At 43.8% G+C, this 18,508-nt stretch overlaps 2 protein-coding genes across 3 annotated transcripts in view; both read right to left on the bottom strand.

Moving 5' to 3' along the window:
- Positions 1-2,572, bottom strand: part of LOC128024041 (voltage-dependent R-type calcium channel subunit alpha-1E-like) — an 86,618-nt gene extending 84,046 nt beyond the window's left edge. For both annotated transcript variants that reach the window (XM_052610689.1, XM_052610691.1), the window contains exons 1-2: positions 2,472-2,572; positions 945-1,084 (exon numbers count right to left, since the gene is read on the bottom strand). In XM_052610689.1, the coding sequence (XP_052466649.1) occupies positions 945-1,084; positions 2,472-2,564 (233 nt within the window). In that variant the 5' untranslated portion in view covers positions 2,565-2,572. The remainder of the gene's footprint in view (positions 1-944; positions 1,085-2,471) is intronic.
- Positions 2,573-6,989: 4,417 nt separating this feature from the next.
- On the bottom strand, positions 6,990-15,053 carry LOC128024067 (uncharacterized). Its single transcript, XM_052610692.1, has 2 exons — positions 7,772-15,053; positions 6,990-7,161 (listed from the first exon to the last, which is right to left on the bottom strand). Exon 1 carries the CDS (start codon positions 14,085-14,087, stop codon positions 7,959-7,961), a length of 6,129 nt encoding a protein of 2,042 aa, XP_052466652.1. The 5' UTR covers positions 14,088-15,053; the 3' UTR covers positions 6,990-7,161; positions 7,772-7,958.
- Positions 15,054-18,508: the final 3,455 nt, after the last annotated feature.

Raw genomic sequence — 18,508 nt, 5'->3', positions numbered from 1 at the left:
GTAAATGGGGATGAAAACAGTTCCTTGACGAGGAACCCTGCCTCTGCTGTTTACAGCCTACTCAAACACACCGTCCTGTAGCCAAGATATACATCTCATCTGTAGAGCAGATAATCTGCATTCTAGTCCCTTTCCTCATTAACTTCCTCAGATGCATGTCATTGCTTAGGTTGCATAAATGCCCACTACTGACAAAACCCGTGAAAATGGTTTAAATGGAAAGCCTTAAGCCACTGATTACTTGGAACCCATTTTGCAGCTTATTTTTTATTTTAATTTTTTTTCCTACATTAATGCATCATTCTATAGACCAGTGTGGAAGTCTTTTTCACCCACTGGATAAAAAAAAAGGATAATTGCAACATTTTATCTCAAAATTCTGACTATTTTTTCTCACAATTCTGATGTTTTTCTCAGAATGATGAGATATAAACTCACAATTTTAACTTCTGTTCTAATAGTTGTTAGTTTGTATCCCACAACACTGAATATTTTCTCACAATTCTCCGTCAGAATTGCAAAAAAGTCAGAATTGCGAGAATTTAAATAAAAAATAAAATAAACGTTTCAAATGTGGAAACAAGCTTCCATATCTATGGGAATGCTTGGGTTTTTTAGGAAAACTTAACACACACACACACACACCTAATACCGCATACAAATAGCTGCATTTTGGGATACAGAACTGCCAGGAAAGGTAAATATGAATAGACACTCTCTCAATCAGAAGTGAGTGATTTAAGGTCAGCAGAATCAAATCCAATGGAGAAGTGATAAGGAAATTTATGATTGTGCAAGCAGAAATGGAGGAGCAGGTACAAAATACGGGCCATGCCTGCCATAGCCATGTTTTGAAGTGAAGCACATGCCTGTAATCTCAAACTATTCTTAGCATTGACGTATCAAAAATGAGTGTGGAGTAAGAAAATATAAATGTCACTTACCCACTTAGTACAACAATGAAGTCCATTACATTCCAGCCGTTTCTGAGATAGGAACCCTTATGAAAAACAAAACCAAGCGCAACCAGCTTGATACCAGCCTCAAAACAGAAGATCCCAATGAAATAAGGCTCGGTCTTCTCCTAATCGACCCAATGATAAAGAACAAGATCAAATGATTAAACAAACAGTTGATAGAGAATATAATAATGAATTTAGAAATGCTCATTCTAGTTTTGGTTTTATAATTACTTCAAATTTACAGAGCCCGGAATGTCACCTGAAGAAGAAAAAAAGACCCACAAATCTGTGCCAAAATTTTGCAGTTTTTACAATCCCTATGACAGTTTTTTTTTCAATAACTTGAACAAGTTTCCTAATTCCTAAATGTAGAAGTTTGGGCAGATTAGATCAAGTTTATTTATTTACTTTTTATTCTACTGTGGCTTTTTCTGTTCTGTAAATTTTAGTATTTTTAAATAATGACATAAATTATAAATAAATGACAGCTATATTGCATTTTTTTCTTGTATTTTTGTTTTCGCTCCTTTTATAATATCCTGTTGCAAATAAAGTCTTTACTGCAGCAATTCTGTGACGTTTTTTTTTTACATAAACTGTACATTTTATAAAGCTACTCTGAGATGGTCATTCATTTTTTTGTACTGAATTTCTGCAGCAAAAAAAATAAAAAAATACATATTTACAATACAATACAATACATTTAACAAGTTTCCTAAACTCTTAATGCATCAACACACCTAAAACACACAATTGGCAAAATGGTTAATTTCATGCTCAAAATCATACATTGTAAATCAAAAAATTATTTAAAACGCTAACACATGTTTTCTTCCAATAGGAACATTTAGTCAATCATAACACAATGATAAAAAAACACTATCATCAGATAAAATTACATAAACTGCATTATTGTATGTGTCAGGTCTCCCATAGAAAACTATTATAAAGAAAACGCTTTAAGTGGCTCAATGCAGTGATACTTAAACTCATTATACGCCTTGCTGCTGATGCATTCATATTCTGGCCACGTCTGCTTTCCTTTACATAGTACATCTTTTTAATAAACTGTATTCTGAATTTGTTTGTGTGTGTGTGTGTGTGTTTTATAACACTGTATTTGTCCCTTGAGCCACATTCAGTGTTTCTGGCCTCATCGGCTTGCCTGTACATAGTTTGTAGCATCAGTAAGATGCATACTGAGTTTGATCTTATTATCTTCATGCATTAAAGTGGGAATTGCTGATTATTTGTGAGTAGGGTTTATAAATTGAGGAGGCAAATTGCAAAACCGTCGCCACAGATTTGTGGGCCTTTTCTTCTTTCTCTTGCAGGTGATTTCCCAGTGATGTTGGTTGCCACTAGCTTCTGAGCAACAGTATGCATTTTATTTTATACTCTGGGAATCCAATAATTTAGATCATATGTAGCATTCGTAATAGCAAGAGATTTGAAAGGTTCAGTTATGTTTATGTAAAATGTGAATTTAATAATGTTTTTAATGCTTACCAGCATTTTGGACATAGGTGTCTTGTCCTCACCAGGAAGATGCTGTTCCAGGGATAAAACGATGCAGTTGGCTATGATGGTGGCCAAGATCATATACTCAAATGGAGTAATGGCACAGGGGTCAAGGCAAATATTGCATCATGTGACAAAATGAAAAAAAATAAAAATAAAAGTTTGCATCTAAACAACAAATAATCTCCTCTTCAAGACTGACATACTGTAAAATTCACACATTGCAAAATATTGTCCACCGGCCAAAATGAACGCCCCTGTCCTTTGTAGAAACATAAACTGTATATACATAAATGTTAATATATCAGTGTATGAACTTTTAAATGCATAGTACCTATGACTTGCATGACTAGGGATCCAGCTGGCGATCAGGTTTAACTTATGTAAATGAGTCAGTGTTGCATTAATGGAGAGTCTGTAGGTGCGTTCCATTCGACAGGGTCCCTACGCAGTGTCCACTGCTCCCTACTCCCTGAGCACGGTATATTCAGTTGAAGTGGACTTCACTGACAATAACAGGACAAGTGCTGCTGGAGGTGTAATGGTGTGGGGGATATTTTCTTGACACTTTGGGCCCCTTAGTACCAATTGAGCATCGTTTAAACGCCACAGCCGACCTGAGTATTGTTGCTGACCATGTCCATCCCTTTATGACTACAGTGTACCCTTCTTCTGATGGCTACTTCCAGCAGGATAATGCACCATGTCACAAAGCTCAAATCATCTCAGACTGGTTTCTTGAACATGACTTTGAGTTCACTTTACTCAAACGGCCTCCACAGTGACCAGATCTCAATCCAACAGAGCAGCTTTGGGATGTGGTGGAACGGGAGATTCACATCATGGATGTGCAGCCGACAAATCTGCAGCAACTGAGTGATGTTATCATGTCAATATGGACCAAAATCTCTGAGGAATGTTTCCAACACCTTGTTGAACCTATACTATAAAAAACTAAGGCAGTTTAGAAGGCAAACGGGGTTCGAGCCCGGTACTAGCATGGTGTACCTAATAAAGTGACATGTGTGTGTGTGTGTGTTTGTGTGTGTGTGTCTATATATATATATATATATATATATATATATATATATATATATATATATATATATATATATATATTTAATGTATACATATGCCCAGTACTTTATATAGAACAATATTTTTTTTTTTTTTTTTTCAATTCTCATGTGATATGTCCTTATTCATTTTCTCTAGCACTTTACAGAATTTAAAGAAAATAAAGTAAGAAAAAAATATGATAATAGTTACTAAATAATTTTGCATGACTCCTCGGTAAAAAATAAATAAAAAATAAACCTTGTGTTTAGATGACAATTTATTCAGAGTGGAGGAGGTATTTTTGTAATCTTATATGAACACAGAAATGTGCTTCTCACATGGTAAGTGACATGTTCTACATTTATTTAAATATCCTATTTTATAATAGGAAAATTTATGCACTATGATTTTTTTTATCTCCCCAAATGATTGATGAAAGGTTAAAAATATGCAGGTTAGCAAACTTAAATGAAGTAAAAATTTGAGCCATAAATGCAAAATAAAAGTTTAAGAGCTTTTTGTTTTCTTTTTTCTCCCACTTGCTGTAATGAGGTGGTGACCTAATATGATTCTTCTAAACAGTTTGTACTGAAGTCTATTTTTAAAATGCATTCACATTACAATGAAGTGCAAAAAAAAAAAAAAAAAAAACAAAAAGGTAACTCTGCCTTACATTTTTATGTGTGGTGGAAAAACAACAACAACAAAATTCTGGATTCTAATAAAATCACCAACTAGCCAACACAACAAGATCTGATAATTTTTTTTTTTTTTTACCACTTAACCATCACTTTTACTGTTGATCACATTTCGTCATTTGAACAAAAGCTTTAAAATTTTGCATTACAGTAAGTCATCTGCACCGGCTGTGCAACAGACATGAATGATACCTCAACTCATGCAACTTGTAGAGGAAAGCAGTAATAATACTTTTCTACATAACCATTTTCACCATTCTTGTCAAATAAGATGGTTGCAAGTCAGGTAAAATACTTGGAAGCTATTATACAGCCACTAAAATGTCTTTATAAAATAACAAGCATAGTAATGTCAGTTCAGTCAGTGCACTAACCTAGAATTTTCAGCTTTTTATTTTTGGCATCTCTCTAGCAGCGAGGATTGCCATAGCAACCTGCTTTCTACAGTTAACCTCCTCCAGGGAGGGTTGACTGCGCGTTTTGCTCACCTGAGAAACATCCAAACATTATCTCAAGAGCTGCTTGTAATGTGCTTTCAGGCTCAAGTATGAAAATCATGTGCATTCCTCATAGGCATGTGCAATGACTTGAAATCGGTAGCTGCTGATTGGATCGGTAGAGGTGAATTCATTAAAGTTGAAGGAATGTCAGAAAAAATTTCATATATACTCTATTCAGTTTGTTGTGTAATATATTGTAGTAGCCAGTTGTTCAACAAGTATTGCAAAGAACAAGTAACAAAAGCCACAGAGTAAACATGGGCTTATACCTGACGTACAAGAAACCAGGAAAAACTAGTACTCAGCAAGTCTAATAAACATCACAATTTCCTCATATCCATATGCAGAGGTGTAGTGGTAAAAAAAAAGAGGTGGGTAAACTATAAATTCTGGGTGACCACATCGTGGTCACGGTAAAGTGGGCCACTGCCTACCAGGTGTATGTGTATCCTGATGACATCGCTATAGGCTATCATTTGATATTACTACCAAGGGTATCACTGGTTATTCCCTGATATAGGTCACACAATCACTATTCAATTCATACATTCATCTAAGTTCTTGTTAAAGAGACTCAAGAAGGAATAATAAGGTTGAAATTTATAAAGTTTACTAAATGAAAAAACAGAGAGAACTATTTTTTTTTTAAAGAGGAATAGAGAGGGAGGCTTATATCCAGGGGTTCCAATGCAATGCACTTGTACGCAATGATTAGGGATTTGGGATTATTTTCATAGTCGATTAATCTGTTGAATATTTTCTCTATTAATCGGTTAGTTGTTTGGTCTATAATATGTCAGAAAAATGTGGATCAGTGTTTCCCCAAAAGCCCAGGAATGGTCCTCAAATGGTCCTCTCGTTTTGTCCACAACTCAAAGATATTCAGTTGACTGTCACAGAGGAGAGAAGACACAAGGAGATATTCACATTTAACAAGCTGGCATCAAATATTTTTTTTACTTTTGTCTTTCATATATTTTATCAATGACACAGACTGCAATGACACAAACAGCTTATCCTTTTGGTCACGTGGTTCACATGAGATGATTGACAGCTTTACAAACTAATGATATCGCACTGATGTCATAGACGACGCGAATAGCTCAGTTAGCTGTTTTAGCTCTTAAAATCGCATAAATCAGTGTAAAATTAATAGAAATGTTATTCTGTATGACGAAATATTTTACAAACATGTCATAAAATTATTATCTCTTCAAATGTGCGCACCATTGGACTATAGCCCTGGCGGATCGTGGATATTGTATGTATATGAACACAAATAAACCGGAGATGAGATGAATGGCTGCTGTATGAGTGATGATTTCTATTTACAAAAACGAACGTTATTATTGTTATTATTATTATTATTATTAATTTCCTGACATCCATTTTTGAATCTTGATGCAGTCTGTTGCCTGTCGTTCATTTTGAACGAATCTTTAATATGACTCAGGACTACCGAGTTGTCTCAGAGAGTGATTCGTTCATTTTGTGTTGACCGCACATGCGCATTACACAACAGATGGGTTGTGAATCGACAGGTGAGGTCCGAGTCTTTTATTCTTCCTGTCAGTCCCATAGAGATGGGAAGAGAAAAGATTAGTTCATTTTGCCGAACGAGACTAATAATGAACAATATGAAACTAAAACGACATAAGCTTAATTTAAAATGTCATAGGAACTGTAGGCTATTCAGAGGTGGATAAACGCACTTTGGAGGTGGGTATACGCTATTTCCGAATTTTGGGAGGTGGGTAAATGGTGTTTACGTGCGTTTAGCCTCCACTACATCCCTGTCCATATGTCTGTAACACATAACAACAGTATGGCTGCTCCCTATAGACGGTTTCATCGGGCGCACATGCCTGGCCCTAAGTTAACTTCCGGTCTGTGTTGTGTATATCGGTCTGGCTGTGGTGCCATCTACAAACACCGTTAAAGTCAAGGTGATGAGTAGACTGAAGTTGGGCTCAGGTGGTTGTGCTCTGGGATGTGTGTCCCATACATTTATTTGTGGAGACTCGCCACAATCTTAAAACTGATCGATTTTCCAAAAGGCTTCGTTGAATAAACATTAGCACGTACTGCACGTTTAATAATAATACCTTACATTTATATGTTTAAATATCAAAACAAGGCACAGGTGTTTTTATATCACTGTATTTCTGAAGGAAGACTTGTATGTTATATGCCTGATAATGCAGCTTTTGTTAGGTAACGTTAGCTCTGCTTTGTTTAAAGCTGGTTGTGATAGAGTGGGACACTCTGAATGGGATAATACTGGTCTGGCAGTTTCCTTTGACAGGGCTCCGGTCAGAGAGAAGGGCACGGAGAAATTGTTCCAGCAAACTTTAATATTGTAGTTTGGGTACAATCATTGGTGTACAAATAGGCATATGTGTGGGTGTCTGTGTGTGTGGTCTATAAAGGAAACAAAGAATAAAATAATAATCACAATGTACAAAAGTATAAAAAACATGTACAAAGGTATACAGTAATATCCAATGCAATAATAAACATGGAATCAGAATTCTGAAATATAATAATTTGGTCAAATAACCTGAAAAGAGTCATAAACAACTAATATACAGGCATACGAAAGGTTAATGAGGCAACGTAGGAATACTAAATGGATTTGGTGGTCTTCGCTTCCCTCTAGTGGAAGGGGGCGCAACTGCACCCCATGCGCTCAGCACCTGAGGGGCGCATGGCCAGGGAGCGCTGAATTTCACTCTAGGTGCGTCTGACAGCGACACAGAGGCTAAACACGATTTAGCAGTGGGACTACAGGGCATAAGAACTGAAATATAGCACTCGAGAATACAGCTTAAGGCTGAGATAATGTAAAGGAAATAATCTCCAGTCTAACAAGGCTTATGACATGTTCACGTGATACCTATTAACTAAAGAAATACACACGAAAGTATCAAACCATACATATAATATACTTAACATGAAAACAGGTGAAAGTATACAACATCTAAACAAGTCAGATGGCAATACTTGCATCTTAGTGCAAGATGAAACTTACTTTCGATTAGGTTACGCACACGCGAGCCACCATCCCACAGAATGCGGAGTCGGGAATGAGGATGTGATGCGCTCGGAAAGGATATGACATCATTATAGTTTCAAAATAAAATGACAGGAAATAAAAGACTTTCCGACATAGCCGCCCCCAAATTTAGCAATAAATTTGAATCCCAAAGAAAGTCTACTTAGTTGGCGTCATCTTCATCCTCCCAGGCTGACAGCCGCACAAGGCGCACGACTGGCCGTAGGTAGGTCTGTCCCTTGATCTTAACTTCAGCTGCCCTGACTCGTCCATCCGAACCGGAACAGGTCTTCACCACTCTCCCAATGGGCCACTGAGCTCTGGGTAGCTGCGAATCAACCACCATCACCACCTGGCCAGCAACCAGATTGTCAGTGTCCTTGTGCCACTTCGACCGCTTCTGTAGGTCCGGGAGATGGCGACGGATAAAGTTGGACCAGAAATGGTCCGCCAGGATCTGGCTGTGGCGCCATCTTCTTCTGCTGAGAAGGTCACTAGATGCATAGACAGCTTGTGGGAGTGATGCATCGCGGCGTCCCATCAACAGTAGATTTGGTGTGACGGGATCCGGATCCGCAGCATCAGAGGAGAGGTACCCAAGCGGTTTAGCATTGAGTATTCCTTCCACTTCAATCAGCACAGTTTGCAGCACAGGTTCAGCGACGGTGTGGTCCTGAAGGATGACTTGGAGAGCTGACTTAATCGACTTGATCTCTCGTTCCCACGTTCCCCCAAAGTGTGGAGAGCCAGGAGGGTTGAAACGGAACTCGATTTGCTGTCTGGCCAGCTGTTCTTGAAGAGGAATTTCTAAAGCAGCAAAACTGGCTTGCAGCTCTGCAGCTCCACCTCGGAAGTTGGTTCCTCTGTCAGCCAGGATCTCAAATGGCTTTCCGCGGCGGGCGATGAAGCGGCGGAGGGACATCAGGAAAGCATCAGTGTCTATACTCTCCAGTAGGTCAAGATGTACACAGCTCGTCGTCATGCACTTGAAAATCAGACCCCACCGCTTTTCTGTACGCCGGCCCACCTTGACATTGTAGGGACCGAAACAATCGACTCCAGTCGACCAGAAAGGTGGCTTGTATAAGCGGAGTCTGGCAGGGGGTAAGTCTGCCATCCGAGGGACCACTGGAGTAGCGCGCCATTTCTGACATTCAACACAGGCGTGCTGATGATGCTTGATGGACTCTCTTCCCCGGAGGATCCAATATCTTCTCCTCATCTCGGCGAAAACCCGCTCGGGACCTGGATGTAGCAGTTCACTATCATATTTCTTAATGAGCAGCTTCGTGACATAAGATTTGGGATCGAGGATGATAGGATGCATCGCATCTGGGTCAAGATCTTCTGCTCTGCGTAGTCTACCTCCCACTCTCACCAGGCCCACAGCTTCATCATACTCTGGAGCAAGCATGAGCAGGCGACTCAGTCTCGAGATGGACTTACCAGCAGCAAGAGCTTCCACTTCTTCAGGGAAGGACTCACTCTGGGCTTGTCTGAGGACATGTAGCTCTGCTGTTTGGACATCAGCTGCTGTCATGGTGGGGCTGCTCTGGTCATCAGCCGCCCCGTGAAGGCTCTCATGGGTAGCCTTGAGAAGACTGTCCCAGTTGTCTATATCAGACTGGAGTGTCGTGGTCGGAAAGCAAGTGGTGGCTCCACAGAACAATGTTTTCCGAAGTTCTTCCTCGTCAGCTTCTTGGGCTTCTATTAACGGAAGCACTGGCCAGGAGTCTGGATGTTGTAGGAGGAATGGTGGACCTTGGCTCCACCGGTTCGGCTGGCTGAGTTCGAGCAGGGGTTTGCCGCGAGTAAGGTCATCGGCTGGATTGTCAGTGGTGCGGACATACCGCCAGGTCGAGTTTTCAGTGAGCTCTTGAATTTCTGCGACTCTAGTTCCTACAAAGACCTTGTAGCGACACGAGTCGGAATTGAGCCACGTTAAAACTGTCATCGCGTCAGTCCAGAGAGTGACTTGCTGGGAAGGGAGTGACAGTTCTGTCATAATGACTTTAGCCAGCTGGGCTCCGGCTAAAGCAGCACACAGTTCGAGGCGTGGCATGGATAGTTGTTTGCGAGGGCTCACTCGTGACCGAGCCATCACAAATGCAATGTGGACTTCACCTTGATTCTCTTGGGTGCGGAGGTAAGCAACGGCCCCGTAGGCTCTTTCAGAGGCGTCGCAGAAGATGTGTGCCTCTCGTCTGGGTGCCCCAGTGTCTGCTACTGATGGGACATAGCATCGGGGGATTTCCACTTGAGGAAGATGGATTAGTTCACTCTCCCATTGTGTCCAGATATCCAGCAGAGCCTCTGGTCTGATCAGTTCATCCCAGCCAACTCCCACTCTCCACAGGTCTTGAATCAGGATCTTCGCTCGTGTGGTGAATGGAATTAGGTATCCGAGGGGATCATATTGTGTTGCCATCACCTTGTAGACGTTCCTCAGAGTTGGCTGTGAATATTCTACTGGTCTGTGGCGGTACCCAAGGCGATCGGTAAGGCAGTTCCAGCGAAGGCCTAAGGCTGGCTCTTCGGGATCTTGTCGAGACTGAGAGAGCCACAACTCGGTGCTTGCTGCTTTCGCTTCCAATGGAAGATGCTCAACAACGGTGGGGATGTTACTGGCCCACTGCCTGATGTCAAAGCCTCCAGCTGAGAGCAGTTTACGCATCCGGTTGATAATGGTCTTGGCTTCATCAGCGTTCGTGACACTGGTCAAACAGTTGTCGACGTAGAAGGCAGTCTCCACAAGGTGTAGGATGTCCTCATAACCGCTGCTGTTATCCTTCACATGCCGCTGCAGGGCGTATGTGGCACAGCAGGGACTACATGTCGTCCCGAATGGCAAAACCTGCCACTCATACACCGTTGGTTCATCCTCCCTCTTCATACCTCTCCAGAGAAAACGGAGAAGGGGCTTGTCTTCTGGTAGCAGGCGAACTTGATGAAACATCGCTTTGATGTCACCACTGATAGCCACACTGTGTTCTCGAAAACGAAGAAGTACACCGAGGAGAGTAGGACCTAAGGTCGGACCGGGCAACAGTTGGCTGTTGAGACTTTGACCGTTGTGCTGGTAAGAACAGTTGTAAACAATCCTCGCCTTACCGTTGTGGTGGACAACGTGGTGCGGCAGATACCAGGACTCTGTGGAGCTGTCTACTGTGTCAGGAGGTAGAGGTTTGGCGTAGCCCAACTGTTCAAGTTTCTGTATTTCTTTACAGTAGGTGTTAGCTAGAGCAGTGTCTTTGGCTAGACGGCGTTCTGTGCTCCGTAGCTGTGGGAGCAATGTGTGCTTTGGAGCCCAGAGCGTGAGGCTTGCTTTGCGCCTCAGTAGTGGAGTAGCATACCTTGTTACTCCATCCACCTCTGCCTTGACTGTGCGCTGTTCCAGCAGTTCTAGGGCCTGCTGATCTTCTTTGGAGCGGATCACAGTCTTGGCTTTGGCATACGGGGTTATGTCAACTTCCCACAGTCGTTCAACGTGCCGTTGCAGCTCTGAGTTAGTAGACATGGTGAAGTAGCAGTGAGTGCGCTCACCAATGAGGTTAAGGTTGGCGGGGCCTTGCAATGTCCAACCAAGAGCAGTATGCACAGCTACAGGACTCCCAGGAGGACCTGCTCGGACCGGTTGTTTGGGAAGCAGCAGATGTGGAAAGTCAGAGCCTATCAACAGAAGCGGCTGGACCTTGTCAACCTTCGGCAGGGGAAGACCTTGCAGGTGGGAGTATCTGCGCATGAGTGACTTGACAGGATAGCTATGCTCAGACAGACTCAGCTCACTAGCGGTGAAGGCATGAAAGATGTGGTATCTTTGTTTGGGAGAATGAGCTGGGGAGATGTCGAACGAGACAGCGGCTCCTTGTAGACGGATCACCTCATGGCGGACAGTACGTAAAGGCAAGCTTTCAGGCTCTTTAGCTAAATGGAGATGCTGGGCTGCTGAGGGAAGGATGAGGGTTCTCTCCGATCCATCGTCCAGAATAGCGAAACCTTCCAGAGTGTGCTCGGCATTGTACAGGCGCACCTTAACTAGCTTCAACATGACTCTCTGCGGACGACTAGGACGGTCAACGTATATGGTGTCGGGAGCAGCACTGACCATTAACACTTTCTTAGCCTCTTGGGAACACACTTCGTGGAGCACGGTCAGGTGTTGCTGTTTGCACACTTGACAAGGCTTCTTGAGAGTACATGCCTCAGGTTTATGGTTCCTACCACACCTCCAACAGCCTCTGTCTTTGATCCAGGCGGAAATCTCTGATGGAGTGAGCATTTTGAATTTGGGGCATAAGCTGAGGTAATGTTCACGGGCGTCGCAGTACGGGCAGTAAGGCTTCACACTGGGTTTACCTTTGGGTGACTTTGTGCTGCGAGCAGGATCTGGAGGGGCTACCTTAGCTTGACTCTCAGTGCTGTAAAACACGTTGGATGAAGGACCCTGGGATTTCTTTTTGCCCTTAACTGGCTTAGGCTGGTCTTGGAACATCAGAGCTGCTCGAGATGAAATGCGCTTTGCTTGTGACTTTAACTGAAGCCAAACTGAGAAGTCTTCAAGCGTGTAGGTCTGATCTGTGCCGGTCCTCAGGATGCCTCGGTTTATGCTGTACTCCACAAACGCATCTCGATAGCTAGTAGGCAGTTTGCTTAGCAGCCTGTCGACGTGGGAGCCACATCGCAGTTCATAGCCATTCTCACCCTCGAGGGAGCGGAGCATGCCAACTAGACCTTGTACTGAGAGGGCAAAGTTGTCAAATGCCTCTGGATCTCCAGATCTTACGTGAGGTGAGTTTAAGATGGCACCCAGTTCACTCTGCACGAGCTGACGCGGTTGCCCATATTTATCTTGGAGAGCCTGGAGGGCCGAGGTGTATGGCTTTGGATGGTACATGTAAGCTTGGGCTAGCTTGTAGGCGCTTGGCAGTTTCAAGTGATCGAGGAGGACTTGATATTTAAACTGCTCTGTGAGGTGAGCATGTGTGTTGAGCAGATTATCCAAAGCCATCTTAAGCAGGGCAAAGTCTGACTCTTTACCTGAGGTGAAGTGAGGTAGAGTAGGTCTAGGAAGGCCATAAGATGTGGCAACTAGGAGCTCCATGAGGTCTGTACCCGGCGTTGTCCTGTAATCTAAAGGCGCTGTGCCCTGTCGTGGAGAAGGTGGCATGGCGCTGTAAGGATAGGACAGCGTGTTAGCAGCTGATAGCACTGGCTGTAGAGGTGTACCAGGTGGAGGCACATATTGGACCTGGGCTTGACTATAGACCATGTGTGGCTGGCGAAGTGGGGCCATATACTGTCCTACTGACAGTGGCGGAGAACATGAGGTAACGGCACTCACGGCTGATCTGGGAGCCGACTGCGAAGCTGGGTTGATGATTGCTGGAGGAGGAATCATAGTAAGATACGTAGGCTGTGGCTGAGAGAGTACACTAGTAGTAGTATAAGCACTCACTTGTGGAGCGGGCAGGACTGATGTAAGACTGGTCGAGACAGGTGGACTTCTGACTATACTGGAGACTGGTGGCATTACATGCATAGATGGAGTAGAATGGAGCAGTCCATGTCCATCTTGTGAGTGGAGTAGGAGAGGCTGCACTTCTGATGAGGACCTTAGATTGTACTCACATTCACTGAGGGGCCTGCAGGAACGGGGACTCTCAATTCCTTCTTCCTTCAGGAAAGACGTGATAAGAGCTGCTTGCGCCAATTCCATCTCTTTCTCTTTCTGTCGCCGTCGCAACATCTGATGCCTGGTGATAGCCTCTTTACTCTTGTATGCCATCTCTGCTTTCTCCTCCAGTCGACGTCTCTGCCGTTCTTGTTCTCTGAGAAGTTCCTCCTTCTCATAGAGGGCGTCTCTGGCTTCTTTGTCTAGAAGAGTACACTGCTCATCCACTAGCGTCTGCTCCATGATCTGCCGCTGCACTTCTGCTAATTCCATCCGCTTGACCTGTTCCTCCAACATGGCACTTTGTAGCTCGGATAGCCCGTCTGCAATGGACCTCTTAGTTGATGAGGCAGCACTGGCTCGAGATCTTGGTCTGCTACGACGAGAAGATACCCAGGATCGACATGACTCTGCTCTCACAGATGGCAATGAAAGTGGATCAGGGATTGGGATGTCTTGAGCTGGGGCTGCTGCTCCGAGTTCCTCAGCTTCGGTGGAAGGGAGTACTGTGACTCTCGGTGTGTACCCAACTTCAAAGTTTGCAAGGGATGCTGGTAACTGTATCTCCCGCTGGGGTCGAGAACGCACTGCTGGATCTGCAGATGGTTGTCCTGGCTCCATATTGTCTCCAGAAAGCTGTCAGCTCCGGCTCGAAGGACCATGTGATAGAGTGGGACACTCTGAATGGGATAATACTGGTCTGGCAGTTTCCTTTGACAGGGCTCCGGTCAGAGAGAAGGGCACGGAGAAATTGTTCCAGCAAACTTTAATATTGTAGTTTGGGTACAATCATTGGTGTACAAATAGGCATATGTGTGGGTGTCTGTGTGTGTGGTCTATAAAGGAAACAAAGAATAAAATAATAATCACAATGTACAAAAGTATAAAAAACATGTACAAAGGTATACAGTAATATCCAATGCAATAATAAACATGGAATCAGAATTCTGAAATATAATAATTTGGTCAAATAACCTGAAAAGAGTCATAAACAACTAATATACAGGCATACGAAAGGTTAATGAGGCAACGTAGGAATACTAAATGGATTTGGTGGTCTTCGCTTCCCTCTAGTGGAAGGGGGCGCAACTGCACCCCATGCGCTCAGCACCTGAGGGGCGCATGGCCAGGGAGCGCTGAATTTCACTCTAGGTGCGTCTGACAGCGACACAGAGGCTAAACACGATTTAGCAGTGGGACTACAGGGCATAAGAACTGAAATATAGCACTCGAGAATACAGCTTAAGGCTGAGATAATGTAAAGGAAATAATCTCCAGTCTAACAAGGCTTATGACATGTTCACGTGATACCTATTAACTAAAGAAATACACACGAAAGTATCAAACCATACATATAATATACTTAACATGAAAACAGGTGAAAGTATACAACATCTAAACAAGTCAGATGGCAATACTTGCATCTTAGTGCAAGATGAAACTTACTTTCGATTAGGTTACGCACACGCGAGCCACCATCCCACAGAATGCGGAGTCGGGAATGAGGATGTGATGCGCTCGGAAAGGATATGACATCATTATAGTTTCAAAATAAAATGACAGGAAATAAAAGACTTTCCGACACTGGTACTGGGGAAACCTATTTCTCGTGCACATCTCAAATGTTCATGACTGATTGATGGACATCTATGCCCGGGTAAAGGACATCAGCAATCCAGTGCAGAGAAAAGAAAACAAGAAAAACAAAAAAAACAAAACAGGCATAAAGTTGGCTTGACATTGAACGTTCTGTCAGGGTTTGGCAAGGAGGAACTCAAGTGCAGACAGGATTTTCAACACGAAGGGTTTATTTACAAAAAGGGAAAAACACTGACTAAGGTAAAGGACGGGACGAAGGCTGACGACGGGGGGTTCGGGCCGGTCTGGGTGGTCTAGGGTGGGGAGTGGTCTCAGGACAACTGACAGAGGACTTGGCAGGAGAGGTCACAGGACGAGGGGCGACATCGACTGGACACGGGGCGACAACAGCTGGACACTCGATAACATCAACGGGACACGGGGGGGGGGGGACTATATCAACGGGGCAACATTTACGGGACACGGGGCAACATTTACAGGACACGGGGCAACAACAGGGGAGACTGAAACTGGGTCAGGAACTGCGCTAACTACGGCGGGCTCAGGATTTCTGGGGACAGGGTCTGGGGACAGGACAGGACTGGTAGGGACTTGCAGGATCTGGACAAGACGAGACAAATAATCAGACAAGGCTTTAGCGGCAATAATAACCGGCATCTCCTTACGAGATGAGACAGACTGTATTAGAGTTTCTTTCTGCAGAGTCGGCCGCGGCTCTCTCCTCCGCCCTCACCACTGCAGACTTGAAAACAGTTCTCTTATTCGCCGGTTCGGGTTCAAGGGTCACCGCTGCTGGCTCGGGCACGCCAGCACTCACCGCTGCTGGCTCGGGCACGCCAGCGCTCACCGCTGCTGGCTCGGGCACGCCAGCGCTCACCGCTGCAGGAGGAGTCAGAGTCACAGGACCGGAAGACCCCTTCTTCCTCCTTGGCCGCGGTGCAGAGGTCACAGCTGGAACCGAGATGGGTTGGGGGAGTTTGGCCTCAGGCAGGGCAGACTCTGACGCCGACGACTCTGAAGCTGACTCCCACGACAATCGTCTCCCTCGCTTCCTGGGGAGACTGCTGGCTGTGGAAGGCGCCTCAGGACTCTGGGGGGGATCTGCCTGTTCCCCCAGTGTTGTGACGGCCAGGAGACGACCCTCTGGGATCATTGGCAGCTGGGTAGGTGGGGGGGACCTCTGTGGCTCCTCTTCGGAGAGACTCTCCCACAGCCGGGCATAGTTGCGGAGGATCCACTCCCCCTCGGGCAAGTATGGGAGGGTGACCCCCTTCCTGTCGGTGGGGGATGACGTCCAGCATTGCCTCCGGAACTCCGCCTGTCGCTGAAGCTCGGAGGCCCTCCTGCCTGCTGAGTTCCTTGGTGGTCGGTTCATTCTGTCAGGGTTTGGCAAGGAGGAACTCAAGTGCAGACAGGATTCTCAACACGAAGGGTTTATTTACAAAAAGGGGAAAACAAAACCCACGAGGGGGAAAACACTGACTAAGGTAAAGACTAAATAACTAAACAGGACTGGGCTGACAAGATAAACAAGGACTCTAAGTACTAACTAGAAACAAACACTCACGGTAAGGTAAACACTCACATGTAGGAACAATCACAGTGTGGAACCATCTCAATGGAACACATATGAGGTACAATGAACCGACCAAAGACAGAGCACACTAGGAGATCTAAATAGGGGAACTAATTAAGACACGACAGGTGGCACAGATAGGACAATCACGGCAAGACTAGGATAACAAGGAGGGCGGGGCAAGGGAACGAGACAACACAAGCACATGGCCCAAAGACAAGGCCATGTGCTTGTACACAAAACACGGGTCTGTCATGATCCTGCCTCTAGACTAGAGAAAAGTCAGGACATGATGGCATAACCATGACACGTTCGAGAGTCTCAAATTTAGGGACCGTCTCTAAAGTTACATGTACGGTGGCCGAGATAAATCAACGCGCTGCAACTTAAGAAAACAACGCTTTGCAATTTAATAAAACACATGCAAATAAAAAAATGTAAAAAACACCAAAAAAAAAAAAAAAAAAAACTTCATCAGTTTAACACAAGTGTTGCAAGTCCTCACAGCACATGCATATAACGGAACGCGCTGCAAATCCTTCATAACACATGCAAATTAACAAACGAGTTGCAAATAGCACTGACCACAATGGAAATGTTTCAAGGATACCCCAAAAAGTATCAGACCTGGCTGGAATTTGCTTATCGTGCAGTGGCTACTGGTCTGTGGAGCTGTTGGTGAACTGAAAGGTTTTTTTTAAAACGCCCTGATTGCATGATTTCTTTATCTTTTGGATAGTATTAGCCTAAGTAAGCTGAATAATTACATGATTAAATGTAAAACGTTACTTATGATGGCTAACTTTAATATCCTCAGCTAAATATAATTTCAAGATTAATAATAATAAATTTGCAATGCATCATTAATTGTTTCTTAATGTGTATGTGTTGTGAGGATTTGCAGCGTATTTCGTTATATGCATGCTGGTGTACTTTTCAATTTGCATGTGTTTTCTTAAGTTGCAGCGTATTGAGCTCTCTCGGTCCCCGTATACAGTCAGGTCCATAAATATTGGGACATCGACACAATTCTAATCTTTTTGGCTCTATACACCACCACAATGGATTTGAAATGAAACGAACAAGATGTGCTTTAACTGCAGACTTTCAGCTTTAATTTGAGGGTATTTACATCCAAATCAGGTGAACGGTGTAGGAATTACAACTGTTTGTATATGTACATCCCACTTTTTAAGGGACCAAAAGTAATGGGACAGATTAACAATCAAACTTTCATTTTTTATTACTTGGTTGCAAATCCTTTGCAGTCAATTACAGCCTGAAGTCTGGAGATCAATTAGACATCAGCGTACGCTGGGTTTCATCCCTGGTGAAGCTTTGCCAGGCCTCTAATGCAACTGTCTTCAGTTCCTGCTTGTTCTTGGGGCATTTTCCCTTCAGTTTTGTCTTCAGCAAGTGAAATGCATGCTCAATCGGATTTAGGTCAGGTGATTGACTTGGCCATTGAATAACATTCCACTTCTTTCCCTTAAAAATCTCTTTGGTTGCTTTCGCAGTATGCTTCGGGTCATTGTCCATCTGCACTGTGAAGCGCTGACCAATGATTTCTGAAGCATTTGGCTGAATATGAGCAGATAATATTGCCCGAAACACTTCAGAATTCATCCTAATGCTTTTGTCAGCAGCCACATCATCAATAAATACAAGAGAACCAGTTCCATTGGCAGCCATACATGCCCACGCCATGACACTACCACCACCATGCTTCACTGATGAGGTGATCATGAGCAGTTCCTTTCCTTCTCCATGCTCTTCTCTTTCCATCACTCTGGTACAAGTTGATCTTTGTCTCATCTGTCCATAGGATGTTGTTCCAGAACTGTGAAGGCTTATTCAGATGTTGTTT

Source organism: Carassius gibelio, chromosome A2, assembly GCF_023724105.1.
Source record: "Carassius gibelio isolate Cgi1373 ecotype wild population from Czech Republic chromosome A2, carGib1.2-hapl.c, whole genome shotgun sequence".
NCBI lineage: Eukaryota > Metazoa > Chordata > Actinopteri > Cypriniformes > Cyprinidae > Carassius > Carassius gibelio.
The sequence above is the reverse complement of the archived record's forward strand: the minus strand, read 5'-3'. Positions and strand labels throughout refer to the sequence as shown.